At 36.0% G+C, this 20,346-nt stretch overlaps 1 protein-coding gene across 1 annotated transcript; it reads right to left on the reverse strand.

Annotated features, from left to right (window-relative positions):
- Window positions 1-2,691: 2,691 nt before the first annotated feature.
- Window positions 2,692-19,816, reverse strand: LOC147723078 (uncharacterized). The gene is made up of 3 exons (XM_086967439.1): window positions 19,712-19,816; window positions 8,521-14,205; window positions 2,692-2,763 (listed from the first exon to the last, which is right to left on the reverse strand). The coding sequence occupies exons 2-3, from the start codon at window positions 14,164-14,166 to the stop codon at window positions 2,692-2,694; spliced, it is 5,718 nt and encodes a 1,905-aa protein (XP_086823565.1). The 5' UTR covers window positions 14,167-14,205; window positions 19,712-19,816.
- Window positions 19,817-20,346: the final 530 nt, after the last annotated feature.

Consider the following 20,346-nt stretch of genomic DNA (forward strand, 5'->3'; position numbering starts at 1 on the left):
TGGAGCACTCGCGTATCAATTCTCGCAGCACGGTGTTCCCTAAAGATTACACATTCAGTGGAGCACTCGCATATCATATGGCCACATCTGACATATATTACGAGTTTCAATAAAGCACTAGCGTATGCTATGGCCATCCTTTAATAACAATCAAGGGTTCACCTAGCATTTGTATACATAGCGCTGCATTCGATCCTCACAAATCGGTGTTTCCTGAAATTTATATGTTCAACGGAGCACTCGCATACCAGTTCTCGCGGCGCAGTGTTCCCCAAAGAATATGAATTCAGTGGAGCACTCGCATATTATATTGCCACATTTGAACATATGTCAACAGAGTCGTTACCGCGTATGCTATTATCCTTCCTTATTTCAAACCCAGAGGAAGACAGTTATTACAAAAATGATGATATAGACCCCCCATGTTAAGTCCACAGACCCAGTACAGCCTGATATAACGCAGTAAGGGGAAAATTCCCCTTAGCCACATACTATAGTCTTTCCCCCGGTTTCTCACCTGTATCTTTCGGCGTGGATGTATCACCGTAGCGGCATGGATTGTCCCAAGCTGGAGCCGCCATATCGGAGACCGCCTTATATTCTAAATTATAAGCCACCAATAAGGTAGCGATTCTAAACCCGGAAGTGTATCTCTCTTAATTCTAGCCTGTTCACGGGCGCCATCTTTAAATAGGCAATAATTGCGTGAGCATCGTTTAGAATATATAAGGAATTATGTGCTTATACCTGAAGCGGGCTAGTTTGTGCTATCTCAAAGTCGTATAACAGGAGGTACATTAATAAACCCGACGTGTATTACCTAGTGTTGTATCCCTCTCAGTTAATAACATCTTTTGATGTTATCATAATTGAAAAAAAGGTGCTATATACCGGTGTATCCCCAGAGTGTACACCGGGAACGTGTATGGCATTTAACATTTTGTTCCCACTTTTGAAAAAGCGATGGTAGCTTAGCGGATCGTATCCTTAAGGTATGGCTTGCCCAAGCATAAATCTCTACATGGGCACCATCTTAAGATGGCAAATGCGCTTGGCTATGGTTAAACAGTGTTATTTATTTTCTTTTATCTAATTTTTTTACAATGTCAATAACCATTAGCGAGGGCATCTAAGTTTCTTTTACAGATATTATAGCTTATGATTACCACCAATGTATATGAAGAAGACCCATTGTGTCATATTGGTTATTACCAGATTGAAAGTTCAATGGTGTCCATTCAGATATACCCACATAATCGGTCGTATTTCTCAAAACGTAGGGGTGGGTGTATGATACATTCACAGAGGAAAAAGAGTGGTCTCCAATTACAGAACGACGCTCAATAGGTGAGAGCATCCAAGCTATGAAGGAGTACAGTAATTCACTGAACAAGTTAAGAGGAGTGTTTTTAAAGAGAGAAAGTAAGAACAGGCCAATCTGCTTGTGAGGAGTAGAAGGGAAAAAATAGGGGGAGAGGAATGTAGGTCGAGGGAGGAAGAGAAATAGTGAGAGGTGACAGGGGTGGGTTTCTAGGGTAGACGATAACCTCTTATACAGGAATATCCAAACATGCCTAGGTATAGCTCACATTCAGTTTTGTCCATTTTTATGGAAGAACCTTATTAGCACGTCTGAGTATCCCTTACACATCAAACTCATCATAGTATACAGATTTCAAGTATCATTTATTTCTGTCATTACAACAGATCACTATAGATTATGACAAAAAATGGTGCATTTCATCATCCAAGTTCATACCGTATTTTATGTATTGTAATTTACATATCCATATTGCCTCCCGCTGTCTGAGCAGTAGCTCTCGATTCCCTCCTCTTGTGAGAGGTTGTATCTGTTCCAAACCATGGAACCAAAAATCTGGTTTCCCACCATGTTTTTCCAAGAAATGTTTTGTATGAGCATATTTTTCGTCTTTGTTCAGGATGGCTCTCCTATGTTCCTGAATTCTTACCCTCAAACTGCGTTTGGAGCTACCTACGTAAATTAAAGCGCAGGTACAACCCAATATAAACACCACAAAAGTGGTAGCACAATTTATAAAGGATAAAATCTCAACATTTTGTGAGCCATTAAATGCAAACTGCTTGGTTTTGTCACAACCATATTCACAAATATTGCAGTCCCTGCATACAAAGAAACCCTTCAGTTTCTGTGGCAACCAATTTGCACCATTGTCTTTTTTTGGCTTTAGATAACTAGGACATAGTTCATTGCGTAGGATCCTGCCTCTACGATATGTCACTGATGGGTTGGTCATTATATGTGGCTGCAGTCCTGGGACCTCCTTCAGGAGGTGCCAGTTGTTTTTCAGAATTTTGAAGATATTACTGTTGTGTCTGGTATATTTTGTTATGAATCTAACATTTGTCTTTGTTTTAGTTTTTTTGCGTGGTTTAGATGTGAGGGTTTCATTTCTGTGGATTTTGCGTGTCCTACACTCTGCCTTGTAGATAACCTCTTTGTTGTACCCCCTGGCTTCAAATCAGTTCTTAAGTATTTGTAAATTCATGTCAAATAGTTCTTCCTCAGTACAATTTTGCTTGAGGCGTACCATCTCGCCAAACGGTATGTTGTTTATCGTAGAGCTAGCGTGTGCACTACTTGCCTGCAGTACTGCTTTACATGCAGTATCTTTACGAAAGAGAGTGCTCTAGATTTTGTCATTTTTTATGTCAAATTTCAAGTCCAGGAAGTTTATACTCTCTCTGCTGTATTCGATTGTCAGTTTCACATTCATGTAGTTCCTATTTAGATACCCAAAATACTCCAAAAGATCAGTTTCAGATCCTGACCAGAGATAGATGATATCGTCAATGTACCTCCCCCAGAACACGATGTTATTGGTCCAGGGGGAGGCACTCCGGTTCCATGCATGTTCTCTCTCAATTTGTCCCCTGAAGAGACAGGCATACGATGGTGCAAATTTTGTTCCCATCGCAGTACCCCTCTTTTGGTGGTACCACACTTCATCGACTAAAAAATAGTTTTTTGTTAACACTAGTTCCATCATTTCTAAAACCATTTGGTTTCTATGTAACAGGTCGGCCCCTTCTCTGTCTAGATAGAATTTCTGGCCTTTAGGCCGATGTCATGCTGAATAGACGTATAGAGACTTGTAACGTCTAGAGTAACAAAATATAGGTAATTTGACCAGTCAAAGTCCTGCAGTTTGTTCAAAATGTCCTTGCTATCTTGGATAAAGGATGGTAGGTTTTGAACATGTTTATTGAGTTTAAGGTCAATATACTCTGATAGCCTCTCAGTTGGTGATCCTATTCCCAAAATTATTGGCCGGCCGGGCGGGAAGGCCCCCCCTTGTGTACTTTTGGGAGGATATAGATACAAGGGAATTTTGGATTGGAGACTAGCAGGTATTGATATTCTTGGTCACTGAGCAGTCCCATATGTTAATGACATTGTGGTATATGATTTAAACTTGTTTGATGCTTGTTTGTTTTAAAGTGTGTCAATTTTTTGAAACCTAACAAGATCTATCTGTGGTTCTGGTAATAAGTGGCTAATTTTCCATTTCTCTTTATGGCATTCCACGTATTTCTTTCTGTCCCCCTTCCGTGGTGGCATATTTCAGAGAGGTGGTTTTTGGGCTAACCACAAAGCGTTTGTTTTGGAATATCATTGCACAATGTAATTTATTGTTGTGTGTTTTTTAACAGCTCTTTCGCAGTCTTTCCCAAAATTTGGATATTTTGTATTTCCTTTTTGAGAGAAAAAAATAACAATCTAATCATATGTCTTTCAATTTTAAAATGAACTGTGAAATGAGAAATGTGTACAAGACCTATGACACATGAAAATGATGTTAGTTTTCTTTTATATATTTGTATTTTCAGCCCTGAAGAAAGTCCCTGGTAGGGAGTGAAATGCGTTGGCTGACCTTTTTGTATATTATCTGGTGATCTGTATTTTAAGAATGGATAAAAAAAAATAAAGAACTTTTCTACATACTCAAACGAAACTTTTTTTTGGACTTCTATTTGGTGCGCCCCCATAAACATTGAACAAACCATATATATATATATATTCACTGAAAAAACCATAGGTTTCACACCAGTTATAGTTAGGAATTGGCATTTAAAAAACCTATTAAATTCACTGAAAAAACCATAGGTTTCACACCAGTTATAGTTAGCTGGAAATTTTACTGATATAAAACCATTGAAATTCCCACGTTATAGTTAGTCGGACTCACTATAACTTGCGCGTGCAATGCACTGCTGATGACGTCACATATTACATCACTCATGACATGGTCAGTGACATCACTCATGACATCACTGATGACACCATCCAGTGAATATGTGTCTTTCTGAAAAATAAATATTAGTGAGTTATGTTTAAATATTTAAATACATATATTAGTGTTTCACTTTGTGTATAAGTGGCTACATGTGTTGATAAGTAGCTACATGCGTATGTATATGGGTTATTTGATATTTTTATTAGTATTAGTATGAGTGTCTATATGGTTTGGTGGAGGTATTACTTAGCACATAGATGCATGAGTGACTGACTCTTTGTTTGTATGTGTTTTGAAGACAGCATATGTACAGGACTGTATGGGTGGATGAGTGTCTATATGTGTTTGTTAGTGAGTGAATGACTGTCTCACTAGTGTCTTTATCAGTAACTACATATGTTTTAATCTAGTATATATGAATATTGATGTATATAACTGAGTATATGTGAGAGTAAGAGATTGTAAGATTTCCTGTTTAAATAAGTATGTGTTTCTATAAGTGATTGTTTAAGAGAATAAATATGTGTAATTTTCAATAGAAGTAAGGTGGAAGTGTGTGTATAACTCTATTTTCAAATAAATGGTTGTTCAATAGTTTATTTGCACGTGTGAATATGTGTGTGAGTAACTTTTGGATGAATGTCGGTGTGTAACAGAATGTATAGGTGTATCTCTTCATATGATGAGTGAGTATATGTATGAGTGACTATATAGAACTGTTGGTGAATGAGTGGATGAGTATATAGATAGTGGAAGTACAGAATTGCTTGTTGTAACTGATATAGGTATGTCCATTTTTTAAAAATTTCAGTTTCTATTTTTGAATATGTGTCTCAAGGGTTACTTTACACTGAGAGGAGGTCTGTCACTGTGTCACAAGGATGGTGTCATCAGTGATGTCATGAGTGATGTCACTGACCATGTCATGAGTGATGTAATATGTGACGTCATCAGCAGTGCATTGCACGCGCAAGTTATAGTGAGTCCGACTAACTATAACGTGGGAATTTCAATGGTTTTATATCAGTAAAATTTCCAGCTAACTATAACTGGTGTGAAACCTATGGTTTTTTCAGTGAATTTAATAGGTTTTTTAAATGCCAATTCCTAACTATAACTGGTGTGAAACCTATGGTTTTTTCAGTGAATTTCATAGGTTTTTTAAATGCTAATTCCTAACTATAACTGGTGTGAAACCTATGGTTTTTTCAGTGAATTTCATAGGTTTTTTTAATGCTAATTCCTAACTTTTTATTCATACTCATACCTATGTGTTTTTTAGTGAATTGCTAAAGTATGTTTTTGTAAAAATGAACACTATAATGTATATTGCGATAATATTTTTAATTTAAAATATTTTTTTTTTATATTTCACTTCGGTGCGCTTTCGGTGCGCGCACTGGTGCGCGTACCGTCAGCGCACTAACAAAAAAAAAGAAAAAAAAATGAAGGAGGGACTGTGTAATAGATAGTAAGACAGATAAAAAGTGTAAAAGGAAGTAACTGAGAAAAGAAAAATGAGTAATGGAGCAAAAGAAAGAAGAAATAGGAAGAAGACTAAAGCAGAGGTTAAGGGAGAATGTAAATGGATGTTGAAAGTAAAAAGAAGGACAGTTAAGTATGGGAATGTCAGGTAGTGACGGAATCAGAGGAAAAGAATAGCAGTGATTGAGGGAAAGTAAATATCAGTGAATATAAGTAAAGAGGGGTGAAAGAGGGTACATGTAAGTGAATAAGGGTAACACATGGGGAGTAATAGACAGAAAGAAGAGAGAGAGTAAAAGAAGGACTGTCACAAAGGGACTAAGTGAACCAGTAAAAAAGGTAAGTGAAGGAGTGTGCATAGGCAGAAGTACTGAAAGAAATTGAATGTGGTCGGAAGTAAACATGCAACAAAAGAATAAGTGAGGGAAGCAAAGTAAGGAAATAGGTGTGCGGTAGGGTGACAGAAAAATAGTGAAAATAAAACAAAAGGTGATAACAAAAAACATTTTACAAACACACTTACCATATAATCTATGCAAATTTGTATCTGTGAAAGATAAAGGAAAAAACATGTTATAATTACATAAAAATGTATATTAAAATAGAAGAAACAGTTCATGAGGTTTAAAAATCTTCAAAAGTTTACTTAGAAATGAAGCAATAGTAAAGGATACAAAAACAGAAAGAAAGTAATGTAGAAAGAAAAAAAAAGGAAAAAGAAATAGTTGGAGATCAAATTCCTAAAGGTAAAAAAGATACTAAAAGAATGTAAAATATCAAAACAAAATGAGTAAAGATAAGAAACTAAAAGAAAAATGATTGAAAAAGAGAGAAGTCAGATTGATAAACTATAAATAAAATAGAGGAATAGAAGATGATTGAGAGTGAGTGAAGTGAAGTCACAGAGTGAAGGGATGAAAGGAATGAAGTTAGTATAGAACGATGGATAAAACAGGAGTGAGAGAGTAAGTACACAGAAAGACAAAAGGAAGAACTAACTGAACTACAGTACAATGAGTGTGAAAGAAAAAAAAATGGAGAAAGAGAAAGAGGGTTAGGAAACTAAAGCAGTGGTACTAAGAGAATATAAAAAAGATAAAAAGTGGTGGAAGGAACTGAGGAAATGCAGATAGTTCTTATTACATTAAGAAGTTGTGAATGAAGTACAGTAAAGAAACAGCAATGAAAAAAGAGTGTAAATTAGTAAAGAGAGGTAAATAAGGGTGAAGAAGAAAATGAGTGCATAATAATGTGAACACAATATAAATTACATAAAGCAAACAACACAATAACTTCTACAATATGTTACATTATTTATTTTTGCTGTTCTCAGAATATATTGAATTCCACTTAAATTAGTGAGTTCAAAGTCTTCATCATATAACAGCGGGAAAAAAAAAACACAATCTAAAAGATTGTGTTTAAAAAAACCCATTCAAACATACATCTCATATATGTACACTAATCTTTGATTCACTTACTTTTCCATGAGGCCAAGTAGAAGATAGTGAAGGTCCTTTTGGTAGAAAAAAAGTCTGCTGTTCCTTATAAGTTCCATTTCATCGACTTCCTATGAAAAAAGATCTAAAAACATCATACCATACACAATCCTCACGGCCAATTTGTGTCAGATATATCGGTATTTTTTACTTTGAGATCCACTTAAAGTATCTACATGAGATTGCAGATAGTGAAGGTCCTTTTGGTGAAAAAAGTCTCCTGTGCTCTATAACTTCGATTTCATCAACTTCCTATGAAAAAAGATCTAACAACATCATATCTTACATTTTCCTCACGGCCAATTTGTGTCAGATATATCAGTATTTTTTACTTTGAGATCCACTTAAAGTATCTACATGAGATAAATAATTTCAAATATTAGATTAACTAACTAACTAACTAACTTTTATTAACTATTCCCGTCTTCAAAGGCCAATTCCCTTTACTAAAACTTTGGTTTTAAAAACACTAGATAAGAATTTGTAGAGTCATAAGGCAAACGTTGTTTATAAGTTAAATGAGAATCATTGCAGTAACTCCATCCATTTTCAGATTTTAAGTAGCATGTATAATGTCCTGAGGTGGTCGAAGGTCCATCATGATAAATAATAGCTTCAGTTGTAAAGGTCCTTCCAGAAATTGATAACTGAGAAGCCACAAAATTTTTGATAGAAGTTGTCAATTTAGTTCCATCAGGTCTACATCGTTGGAAAACTAAAATGATATACTGCCCATACCTTTGTATAAATAATGTGGACAGCATTGTACAGTTACATTGGGTACACACCATATTATGATCTGCTGCTTTAACTAGATTTTTAAAAGACACTGATTTACAGTCTGGTAAAGTCAAATATATAAATCTTTCAGTGTCTATTGTAGTAGTACTTGATAAACTACAATTGTGGCAGTCATGCTGCCATTGATAAGAAAGACTGAAAAGATTATCTACATCTACACCTTCATCTTCCAAAACACCAAACATATACATTAAAAATTCCTGACAATCCTGCTGAATGTTCTGTGAAAATTTATCTTGACCAGAACACAAATCTAAAATATTTCGAATTTCTGTTACACTTTCTATTTGTGCTGTAACACTGCTACATTTCTGAAACACAGAATTCAATAAACCACACAATCTTTGATCCCGATTTTCAACAATCTGTTCTTGTAAACTTTTAAGAAAAAAAACAACATTAACCACTACATTAGCATAGCAGTTGACACCAGAACTGTTTTCAAACTGAAATCCAACAACATTTTCTCCACAATTCTTTTTCTTCCTGTTTTCAATTACAGTTTTCTCTACTTTTTGTCTTTTTGCAACTACCTCACTACAATTATCCTCATTTCTTCTTTTTCGGCCTACCACACGTTTTTCAAACAGAGGATATTGAGGCAAATGTGGAGCATACTCTCTTCTTAACCTATTGTATTCTTTAACACAATCTAGATCTGCAGAAATCTTTGTCTCATCACACGCAATCAAATACAATCCTGATAAAGTTCTGACTCGAGATAATGCCACATATGCCATACCCTCTTTAAACACAGATCTTCCAATGTTCACCAATGCACTATCTACACTTAAACCTTGAGATTTATGAATTGTCACTGCATACGCCAAACAAACAGGAAACTGTTTTCGGCGAACATATAAGTCTTTTACAAGTAAAAATCTAGCAGAACAACGACTTATTTGTTGTACTTGTTCAATGCCATCAAATTTTATTTTTAAAAATTCAATTCCATCTCTATTTCTGTAATTCACAAAATCAACAACATAACCCATTGCTCCATTTACCAGACCGCTTTCAACATTTAAATTCCTTCTCAAAATGATACGACAATTTAAACACACATTCAGAGTCTTTTCAAAACCAGCTGTTTTTGAAATACTTTTCTCCAATGAATGCAATTTAATTTTCAAATTTTCTGACAAAACAATTGTTGCACCCATATGCTCTATTTTATCTATTGCTTCTAGTTTCACAATCTCTTCATTTTCTAAGTCTAACATTTTTTGGTTGAAGATGGAACATTCTTGCAGAGTTGGCATCAAACATATCCCAGATTTCTTCTCAGTCATTTTTTTAAAAATATTCTCTGGAAGAATGTTGTCATTTGGATACAAATTTGAAATTAATCGACTATGCAAAGCTTTTTTCCCTTTCTCAGTCATTTTTCCAATTCTTACATCTTGTAGAATATTTTTATAATCTTCATCCTTGGCCTGTCGCATATTTTGAAGCAGTTCAGCATATTTAAAATTTAGCCATATATTAACATTTCCAATGCTTCCAAGGGACTTCCTGGTATCTTCATGCGTGAGCATTTTAAACACTGGTTGTCCTTTTACTGGAGTCAACTGCAATAGATCTCCAAAAACAATAATGTGTTTTCCTCCAAATAACACATCATAGTCTGTTTTAAGAATTTCTTGCATTCTCAAATGCACAAAAGCAAGCATTAGATTTGAGACCATGCTTACTTCATCTATGATAAGAAGTTTCATTTTCTTCAAGACTCTTGAAACTTCAGAACACGCATCTCCAGATAGCTTGTTGTAATGCAATTTATTATCATGTTCAACTGGCAGCATCAATAAACGATGTAGAGTAATCCCTTTAATGTTATGTGCTGCCAGACCAGTTGGAGCAGTTACAACACAAGACAGTGGTGAATCAGTCCTTTTCTGCAGATAACTTGCAACGGCTTTAATTAGAAAACTTTTTCCTGTCCCCGCTTCTCCACTTACATACAGTCGGACAGGGTCAAATAATATACATGAGCACTCTTTTTTCTCATGTCTGAATCCATGTTCAATCTGCTCTGTGACTTCATCATATATCTTTTTCTGCTCAATGTTTAGTTGCGTTACCAAATCTTCTAAGTTAACTCCATCCTCTTGAGCTTGTTCCATAGCTCTTTCCACCTCATCCATGGCAGTGGCAGCTTCATTTTGGATAATTGGTCCTCCTAGTGGATCCTGGCTCAATGAAGTAGAACTCTGACTATCTTGAGAACTGTTTCTAGCTATCTCTTCAGCAATTGTGGTTTCTTGCTCCATTTCTTCATTCAACATTTGCAGATAATTTAGAAAAATAGGACATTCTATGGTATCCTTAGTTGCATTAAAAGAGTCTTCATAACAGAGAAAATCTCCAAGTAGTTCCTCTTCTGTACGCCATGGCTTAAAGAGTTGCAAAAGAGCTAAGTAGTAAAATTCTCTTTTGTCTGGAACTTCACAACTCAATTTTCGATGATTAATCAAATGGCCTTTTTTCTGCTTCACTAGACATCCTTCATAGCCAATGAGTGCATATTTTCCATTATTGATATCTTCTGTGATGTTCCTCTTATAACTGTAGTTTTGAAGAACTTCATACAAACATGTGTTCTCAAGGTGAGTACTTCTATTTGGATAGTATGTATCCAACATATTTGTCTTCAAAATATCTGTACTGTTTGGTTCTTTTTCCGCCAAATATTCAATTTCTTGTACAGATTTCAAAACTCGGTTTCGTGTGGCAGCAAGACCAAGACTCACCCAAATGATTGTTCTTGATTTGGCATAGAGACTTGCTGATGATAACCGATCAGAACATTCATATGCTCCAATTTCTCGATGCGACAACATCTTCAGACTGAAACTGTATAATTTCTTGCTTAGACTCTTTTCATGTGAAATGTCCTCCCACATTTCCTTCAGTTCTGTCTTTTCTTTTTTGGTGATGTAAGATGTCACATATCGAGCCACAGCAATAGAGTTGTCAGCAACGAACTGAATATCCATGTTAGCATTCCACATGGACAAAATCACTGGGTTGTAATCGTTGATGTACTTAGATTCTTCATTTCTTTTCAAATTATATGTGTTTTTGGGAGATTTTCTCGTCACAGTATGTCGTAGAGATGACATCAAATTATTTACTCTTCCCTTAGAAATCACTGGTCGAGGAAATGCAAAACGACATTTCGTGTAGTACTTTTCCTTGTTTTTAAATTTTCGACGACAGTACTTTCCACAACGATGAGATTGAAAACGTAAAACTTGTTGCCTTAAATTGTTTTCTTCAGTAGATTTTGGAACAGCACATGTTGAATACTCTTCAATGAAACTCATCACTGTTTCATCTGAATCTGTTCCAAATTTGGGTGCATCTTTAATCCACAACAACATATGTATATGAGGAGCACCTCTCGCTTGATATTCCTTCCTCCAAAAGAAATCCAAAACCTCTCCAAGGGGAGGATTTTTTTTGTTGGTAATAAAAGACATCATAGCTTCAAATCTATGATTAAAATATCTGCAAACATTCACTGGATCTAAAGAACACAGTTCTCCTGGTGTTTTCAATTCTATATTTGGTATGTTTTCATTTGCCTCTCGTAGAAATTGAAGTAAATCGTCCCATGCATACTCAGCACAGCTAAGAGTGAGGAACCATGTAGGAGTTCCTAAGTTTCTTAGCATACATTTCAATTCTCCATGACGACGAAACCAATACTCATTGGTTCCACGTTGACATGCCATGAGATTGATTAGCTGAGATTCCAAAATACTGTCTTGCAGATTAACTTTCTCCATAAAGTCCCTTGCACATACATTTTGCAAATGAGGTCCACTTTTTAATATATGATTAACTGCATAAGAAAGCCCAGACAAATCACTTTCAAACAGTAGATGAAATAAATATGGAATGCATTGACGAAACCTTGGATCTTCTGCATATAATCTTAGAGTCCGGTATTCAGCTGCAGGAATTTGAACTGGTCGATCATCATATCGTCCACCACAACCTGTTGGAAATAATTGTGGAAAACAACGAGCTTCCAAACTTTCTTCCCATACACTAATGGGACTTCCTTTTGCTGCCTTCATTTGAAACAAGTCAATTGCATTTCCCATTACTTCTTTGGAATGCAAAGGATGAACAGTATAATGTTCATATATTTCTTCAGTTCTAGACACATCAACTTTTTCAATTTGACCAACTGAAGAATCACTATCTTCTTCTGTAGCTGTTTCCTCAACTCCAACACTTACATGTTTGTAGTACTCATTGTTTTTAACTAAATACAACGTTGCCTTCTTGACTTTTTTAACATCCACTAAATCTTGCCAAATTTTCTTACTCTTTGTTGGAACCCCATTAACTAGAATAACTAAAGGATCTTCTTCTGCTCTTTCTACACCAATTGTATTAATATTTTTCTTTACATCTAGAGGCAAATAAACAACTCTTCCCTTTAATCCTCTCAGTAAATCTGATGGAGGCAATTTCCCTGTCTTAGGCTCCATGCGTACAATAGCCTGAAAAGGATGGACACATTGAATCAAAATAGATTCATAAGTATTTAGATCCATCAATTCAGAAGGAATATCTATCAACTGAAGATTATTATAAACTGCTCTTGCAGGCATTCTATTTTCATTTAATTTTTTCAAACAATAAGTGCAAATACGCTGATCCAAACTCAAATCAAAAGAATTCTCCACCAACAAATAACTTACAAAATCCTCCCATTCACTATTATTTTCCAATTCACTTTTTGCATATAAATCAACTAACCTAGTCTGAATTTTATAATGAGTCCGTCGACAACACACACAAGTTACATTAGGCCTCTCACTTGATTTCACCTTAAACTTGATAATTTCCTCATCAAACTTTTCAATACTTGAAATTTGTCCATTATCTTCTGCATTACCATCCATTACTATATCTATTTCTACACTGTCCTCTTTGTTCCCAAAATAACAAAACTCAATTTCTTCACAAATAGTCTTCACATCCACTTCAGATCCATGCAAAAGAGCACTATTTAACTGTTTAAGCTTAAGTGCAGGACTTTTTGCATAATACAACTTCCTCACTAATTTCCTTACGTTATTATGATGCACTGCTAACATCCTAAAATGATGAAAAACACTCCGACAAACTTTTCTAGAAAGACATGCTAGTGAATGCCCTTGCAAACCTGTGCTTTCTCTCACTCTGCAAGGATCTAACTCTTGCAGGATCTTCATTTTTTGTTTGAGACTTTTTTTACTATATGTACGTAAGAAATTTCGAAGCAAATCAATTGATTCCTGTCGCACACTACAAATACTACTGCATTTCCATGTGTACACTGGACCCTTAGTACGTCTCCCTAAAACTTCATCAGCTAACACCTCTTCTGCATCTCTAGGTACAAGTTTCTCTTTTTCCATCACACAACTATCTTTCACCTCATAGGCACGACCACTGGTGTCAACCGCATGCACCAAATCATTTTCCTGAAAGTAACTCTCCTCATTAAAAAAAGGCTCAGAACTTGAACTATGCATCCATTCACCAGAAAATACTTCACAAAAATTACTCCGATTAATAATTCTTTTCCATCTACTGTTCGATTTGAAAACATCCATTGCCTTATTAAGTATCCTAATTCTATTGATTATTAAAATAAATAATTTTTTCTTAACTTCAAAAGCCTGATCAACAATCTTTTCTACACTTTTCTTTTTCTTGTAAAAAGCAGCTTTTAGTTTACTTTTCTTTTCATTTTTTAGCAAATTTAAAACTACCCTATTGCGAAACATTCGCCTACGAATGTCCCTAAAAACATTTACTCTTCTATTGCTAACCATTCTCTTCTCTCCTGGTCCAATGGAAACATTTTTTGTGGGCTTCTCTTTCCTTTTTAGATTTGTTGACTTTTTCTGTATATTCACATTAGCAATTTCATTTTTTTTCCTACGACATATGTTACGAAGAAAAGACTTAATTGGCTTACCAGAAGCTTTTCTGGTGTTTTTTGAAGTAGTTGTTGAAGAGGATTCCATAAACTCTGTTGTTGATGTTCTCCTTTTCCGTATGGTATTTTTGATATTTCTTTGCCTTGAAGGCATTTTTGCTTGCTTTTCAGAAGTTGATTTGAATCTGTTGTTCTGTTAAAAAAACACATGAAAGACCACTATTAGCAAACAACAAAGTAATGTTAAAAAGCAAACAATATAAACAATAAATTGCAACATATTTAAGTTTATACAATAGCAACTCATGGCTTTATTTTTAAAGGCCTTGCGCCACCAGTGCGTCACTTATTACCCATGTTTAAAGTCAAGCATCAGCTGCACATGCCATTCATAAATAAGGGCCAAATGCAAATACCAATCAATTGCACCCAAAAATCGATTTTTCAATAACATGTAAGAAACACTGCGCAAAACCTAAGTACAACCACTCAATATCATCAAACAAAGTCAGGGTCTGATTTATAAAGGCCTTGCGCCACCAGTGCGTCACTTATTACCCATGTTTAAAGTCTTGCATCGGCTGCACATGGCAATCATAAATAAGGGCCAAATACATATACCAATCAATTGCACCCAAAAATCGATTTTTGAATAACATGTAAGAAACACTGTGCAGAACCTATGTACAACCAATCAATATCATCAAACAAAGTCAGGGCCTTATTTATGAAAGCCTTGCGCCACCAGTGTGTCACTTATTACCCATGTTTAAAGTCATGCATCAGTTGCACATGGCAATCATAAATAAGGGCCAAATACATATACCAATCAATTGCACCCCAAAATCGATTTTTCAATAACATGTAAGAAACACTGCGCAAAACCTAAGTACAACCACTCAATATCATCAAACAAAGTCAGGGCCTTATTTATGAAAGCCTTGCGCCACCAGTGCGTCACGTATTACCCATGTTGAAAGTCATGCATCGGCTGCACATGGCAATCATAAATAAGGGCCAAATACATATACCAATCAATTGCACCCAAAAATCAATTTTTGAATAACATGTAAGAAACACTGCGCAGAACCTATGTACAACCAATCAATATCATCAAACAAAGTCAGGGCCTTATTTATGAAAGCCTTGCGCCACCAGTGCGTCACTTATTACCCATGTTTAAAGTCATGCATCAGCTGCACATGGCAATCATAAATAAGGGCCAAATACATATACCAATCAATTGCACCCAAAAATCGATTTTTGAATAACATGTAAGAAACACTGTGCAGAACCTATGTACAACCAATCAATATCATCAAACAAAGTCAGAGCCTTATTTATGAAAGCCTTGCGCCACCAGTGCGTCACTTATTACCCATGTTTAAAGTCATGCATCAGCTGCACATGGCAATCATAAATAAGTGCCAAATACATATACCAATCAATTGCACCCCAAAATCGATTTTTGAATAACATGTAAGGAACACTGCACAGAACCTAAGTACAACCACTCAATATCATCAAACAAAGTCTGGCCTTATTTATGAAAGCCTTGCGCCACCAGTGCGTCACTTATTACCCATGTTTAAAGTCATGCATCAGTTGCACATGGCAATCATAAATTAGGGCAAAATACATATACTAATCAATTGCACCCAAAAATCAATTTTACAATAACATGTAAGAAACACGGCGCAGAACCTAAGTACAACCAATCAATATCATCAAACAAAGTCAGGGCCTTATTTATGAAAGCCTTGCGCCACCAGTGCGTCACGTATTACCCATGTTGAAAGTCATGCATCGGCTGCACATGTTAATCATAAATAATGGCCAAATACATATACCAATCAATTGCACCCAAAAAGTCGATTTTTGAATAACATGTAAGGAACACTGCACAGAACCTAAGTACAACCACTCAATATCATCAAACAAAGTCAGGGCCTTATTTATGAAAGCCTTGCGCCACCAGTGCGTCACTTATTACCCATGTTTAAAGTCATGCATCAGCTGCACATGGCATTCATAAATAAGGGCCAAATACATATACCAATCAATTGCACCCAAAAATCGATTTTTCAATAACATGTAAGAAGCACTGTGCAGAACCTATGTACAACCAATCAATATCATCAAACAAAGTCAGAGCCTTATTTATGAAAGCCTTGCGCCACCAGTGCGTCACTTATTACCCATGTTTAAAGTCATGCATCAGCTGCACATGGCAATCATAAATAAGGACCAAATACATATACCAATCAATTGCACCCAAAAATCGATTTTTGTTTAACATGTAAGAAGCACTGTGCAGAACCTATGTACAACCAATCAATATCATCAAACAAAGTCAGAGCCTTATTTATGAAAGCCTTGCACCACCAGTGCGTCACTTATTACCCATGTTTAAAGTCATGCATCAGCTGCACATGGCAATCATAAATAAGGGCCAAATACATATACCAATCAATTGCACCCAAAAATCGATTTTTGAATAACATGTAAGGAACACTGCACAGAACCTAAGTACAACCACTCAATATCATCAAACAAAGTCAGGCCTTATTTATGAAAGCCTTGCGCCACCAGTGCGTCACTTATTACCCATGTTTAAAGTCATGCATCAGTTGCACATGGCAATCATAAATTAGGGCAAAATACATATACCAATCAATTGCACCCAAAAATCGATTTTTCAATAACATGTAAGGAACACGGCGCAGAACCTAAGTACAACCAATCAATATCATCAAACAAAGTCAGGGCCTTATTTATGAAAGCCTTGCGCCACCAGTGCGTCACTTATTACCCATGTTTAAAGTCATGCATCAGCTGCACATGGCAATCATAAATAAGGGCCAAATACATATACCAATCAATTGCACCCAAAAATCGATTTTTGAATAACATGTAAGGAACACTGCACAGAACCTAAGTACAACCACTCAATATCATCAAACAAAGTCAGGCCTTATTTATGAAAGCCTTGCGCCACCAGTGCGTCACTTATTACCCATGTTTAAAGTCATGCATCAGTTGCACATGGCAATCATAAATTAGGGCAAAATACATATACTAATCAATTGCACCCAAAAATCGATTTTTCAATAACATGTAAGGAACACGGCGCAGAACCTATGTACAACCAATCAATATCATCAAACAAAGTCAGGGCCTTATTTATGAAAGCCTTGCGCCACCAGTGCGTCACTTATTACCCATGTTTAAAGTCATGCATCAGCTGCACATGGCATTCATAAATAAGGGCCAAATACATATACCAATCAATTGCACCCAAAAATCGATTTTTGAATAACATGTAAGGAACTCTGCACAGAACCTAAGTACAACCACTCAATATCATCAAACAAAGTCAGGGCCTTATTTATGAAAGCCTTGCGCCACCAGTGCGTCACTTATTACCCATGTTTAAAGTCATGCATCAGCTGCACATGGCATTCATAAATAAGGGCCAAATACATATACCAATCAATTGCACCCAAAAATCGATTTTTCAATAACATGTAAGAAGCACTGTGCAGAACCTATGTACAACCAATCAATATCATCAAACAAAGTCAGAGCCTTATTTATGAAAGCCTTGCGCCACCAGTGCGTCACTTATTACCCATGTTTAAAGTCATGCATCAGCTGCACATGGCAATCATAAATAAGGACCAAATACATATACCAATCAATTGCACCCAAAAATCGATTTTTGAATAACATGTAAGGAACACTGCACAGAACCTAAGTACAACCACTCAATATCATCAAACAAAGTCAGGCCTTATTTATGAAAGCCTTGCGCCACCAGTGCGTCACTTATTACCCATGTTTAAAGTCATGCATCAGTTGCACATGGCAATCATAAATTAGGGCAAAATACATATACTAATCAATTGCACCCAAAAATCGATTTTTCAATAACATGTAAGAAACACGGCGCAGAACCTAAGTACAACCAATCAATATCATCAAACAAAGTCAGGGCCTTACTTATGAAAGCCTTGCGCCACCAGTGCGTCACTTATTACCCATGTTTAAAGTCATGCATCAGCTGCACATGGCATTCATAAATAAGGGCCAAATACATATACCAATCAATTGCACCCAAAAATCGATTTTTGTTTAACATGTAAGAAGCACTGTGCAGAACCTATGTACAACCAATCAATATCATCAAACAAAGTCAGAGCCTTATTTATGAAAGCCTTGCACCACCAGTGCGTCACTTATTACCCATGTTTAAAGTCATGCATCAGCTGCACATGGCAATCATAAATAAGGGCCAAATACATATACCAATCAATTGCACCCAAAAATCGATTTTTGAATAACATGTAAGGAACACTGCACAGAACCTAAGTACAACCACTCAATATCATCAAACAAAGTCAGGCCTTATTTATGAAAGCCTTGCGCCACCAGTGCGTCACTTATTACCCATGTTTAAAGTCATGCATCAGTTGCACATGGCAATCATAAATTAGGGCAAAATACATATACTAATCAATTGCACCCAAAAATCGATTTTTCAATAACATGTAAGGAACACGGCGCAGAACCTAAGTACAACCAATCAATATCATCAAACAAAGTCAGGGCCTTATTTATGAAAGCCTTGCGCCACCAGTGCATCACTTATTACCCATGTTTAAAGTCATGCATCAGCTGCACATGGCAATCATAAATAAGGGCCAAATACATATACCAATCAATTGCACCCAAAAATCGATTTTTGAATAACATGTAAGGAACACTGCACAGAACCTAAGTACAACCACTCAATATCATCAAACAAAGTCAGGCCTTATTTATGAAAGCCTTGCGCCACCAGTGCGTCACTTATTACCCATGTTTAAAGTCATGCATCAGTTGCACATGGCAATCATAAATTAGGGCAAAATACATATACTAATCAATTGCACCCAAAAATCGATTTTTCAATAACATGTAAGGAACACGGCGCAGAACCTATGTACAACCAATCAATATCATCAAACAAAGTCAGGGCCTTATTTATGAAAGCCTTGCGCCACCAGTGCGTCACTTATTACCCATGTTTAAAGTCATGCATCAGCTGCACATGGCATTCATAAATAAGGGCCAAATACATATACCAATCAATTGCACCCAAAAATCGATTTTTAAATAACATGTAAGGAACACTGCACAGAACCTAAGTACAACCACTCAATATCATCAAACAAAGTCAGGGCCTTATTTATGAAAGCCTTGCGCCACCAGTGCGTCACTTATTACCCATGTTTAAAGTCATGCATCAGCTGCACATGGCATTCATAAATAAGGGCCAAATACATATACCAATCAATTGCACCCAAAAATCGATTTTTCAATAACATGTAAGAAACACTGCACAGAACCTAACTAAAACCACTCAATCTCATCAAACAAAATCAGGGCCTCATTTATAAAAGCCTGGCGCCACCAGTGCATCACTTATTACCCATGTTTAAAGTCATGCATCAACTGCACATGGCAATCATAAAAAAGGCCAAATAAAAATACCATTCATTTGCACCCAAAATCGATTTTTAAATAACATGTAAAAAACACTGCGCAGGACTTATATACTAACATACAATTTCACTTCTAAAACATAACTATCTGCTTCCAAATATTCTCCATAGAGAAAATAAATCTCTATCTAAATTAAATGAATCATTACTTACCTTTAGAAATGCTTTTGGAGATTGAAAACAGTGTCAGACACACACACCAATTTTTCTTTAGCAGAGGAAAAGGTGTGCTCTCAATACACTGAAACCAAGACTGGCATAGAAAATCTCTATCTTTGTACACATATGCCTTAATTCAACCAATGAAAACTCTTCCCTCACTATTTTCAAACCAACACCCATCCCCCTCTCAAACCTTTCTATCTGTTACCATAGCAACTCCCTCCTAACTGAACTCTAAGGTTCAAAAGTTTATCTTACAATGTTGCAAATTAACTCAGCAAGGATGTTTGACCTGTGAATACAGCAGCCTATACAGGGTATTTTTGCTTTTGGTGATTTTTTTTAAACCATTCAAATTGCTTCTTTCACACAACATAACCATACACCCTAACTTTCAGTTTTCAACTATCTGAATCCACCAATCATTACTAGTGATTCAAGAGCACAGAAACTCCACAATTATTTTTTTGTGAACTCCTACTGTTCCAACTGCCATTTCATTCCCACACTTCATCTGACTGGACCAGAACCTTCTCACATCATGTACTCTGTTTGGGTTATTGGACATAGCTACATCCACTGGGCTCAAAGGTATGCAGCTAGCAGAAATTTTCATAACCTTGATT

This window comes from Lissotriton vulgaris, chromosome 4_1 (genome assembly GCF_964263255.1).
Source record: "Lissotriton vulgaris chromosome 4_1, aLisVul1.2, whole genome shotgun sequence".
Taxonomy (NCBI): domain Eukaryota; kingdom Metazoa; phylum Chordata; class Amphibia; order Caudata; family Salamandridae; genus Lissotriton; species Lissotriton vulgaris.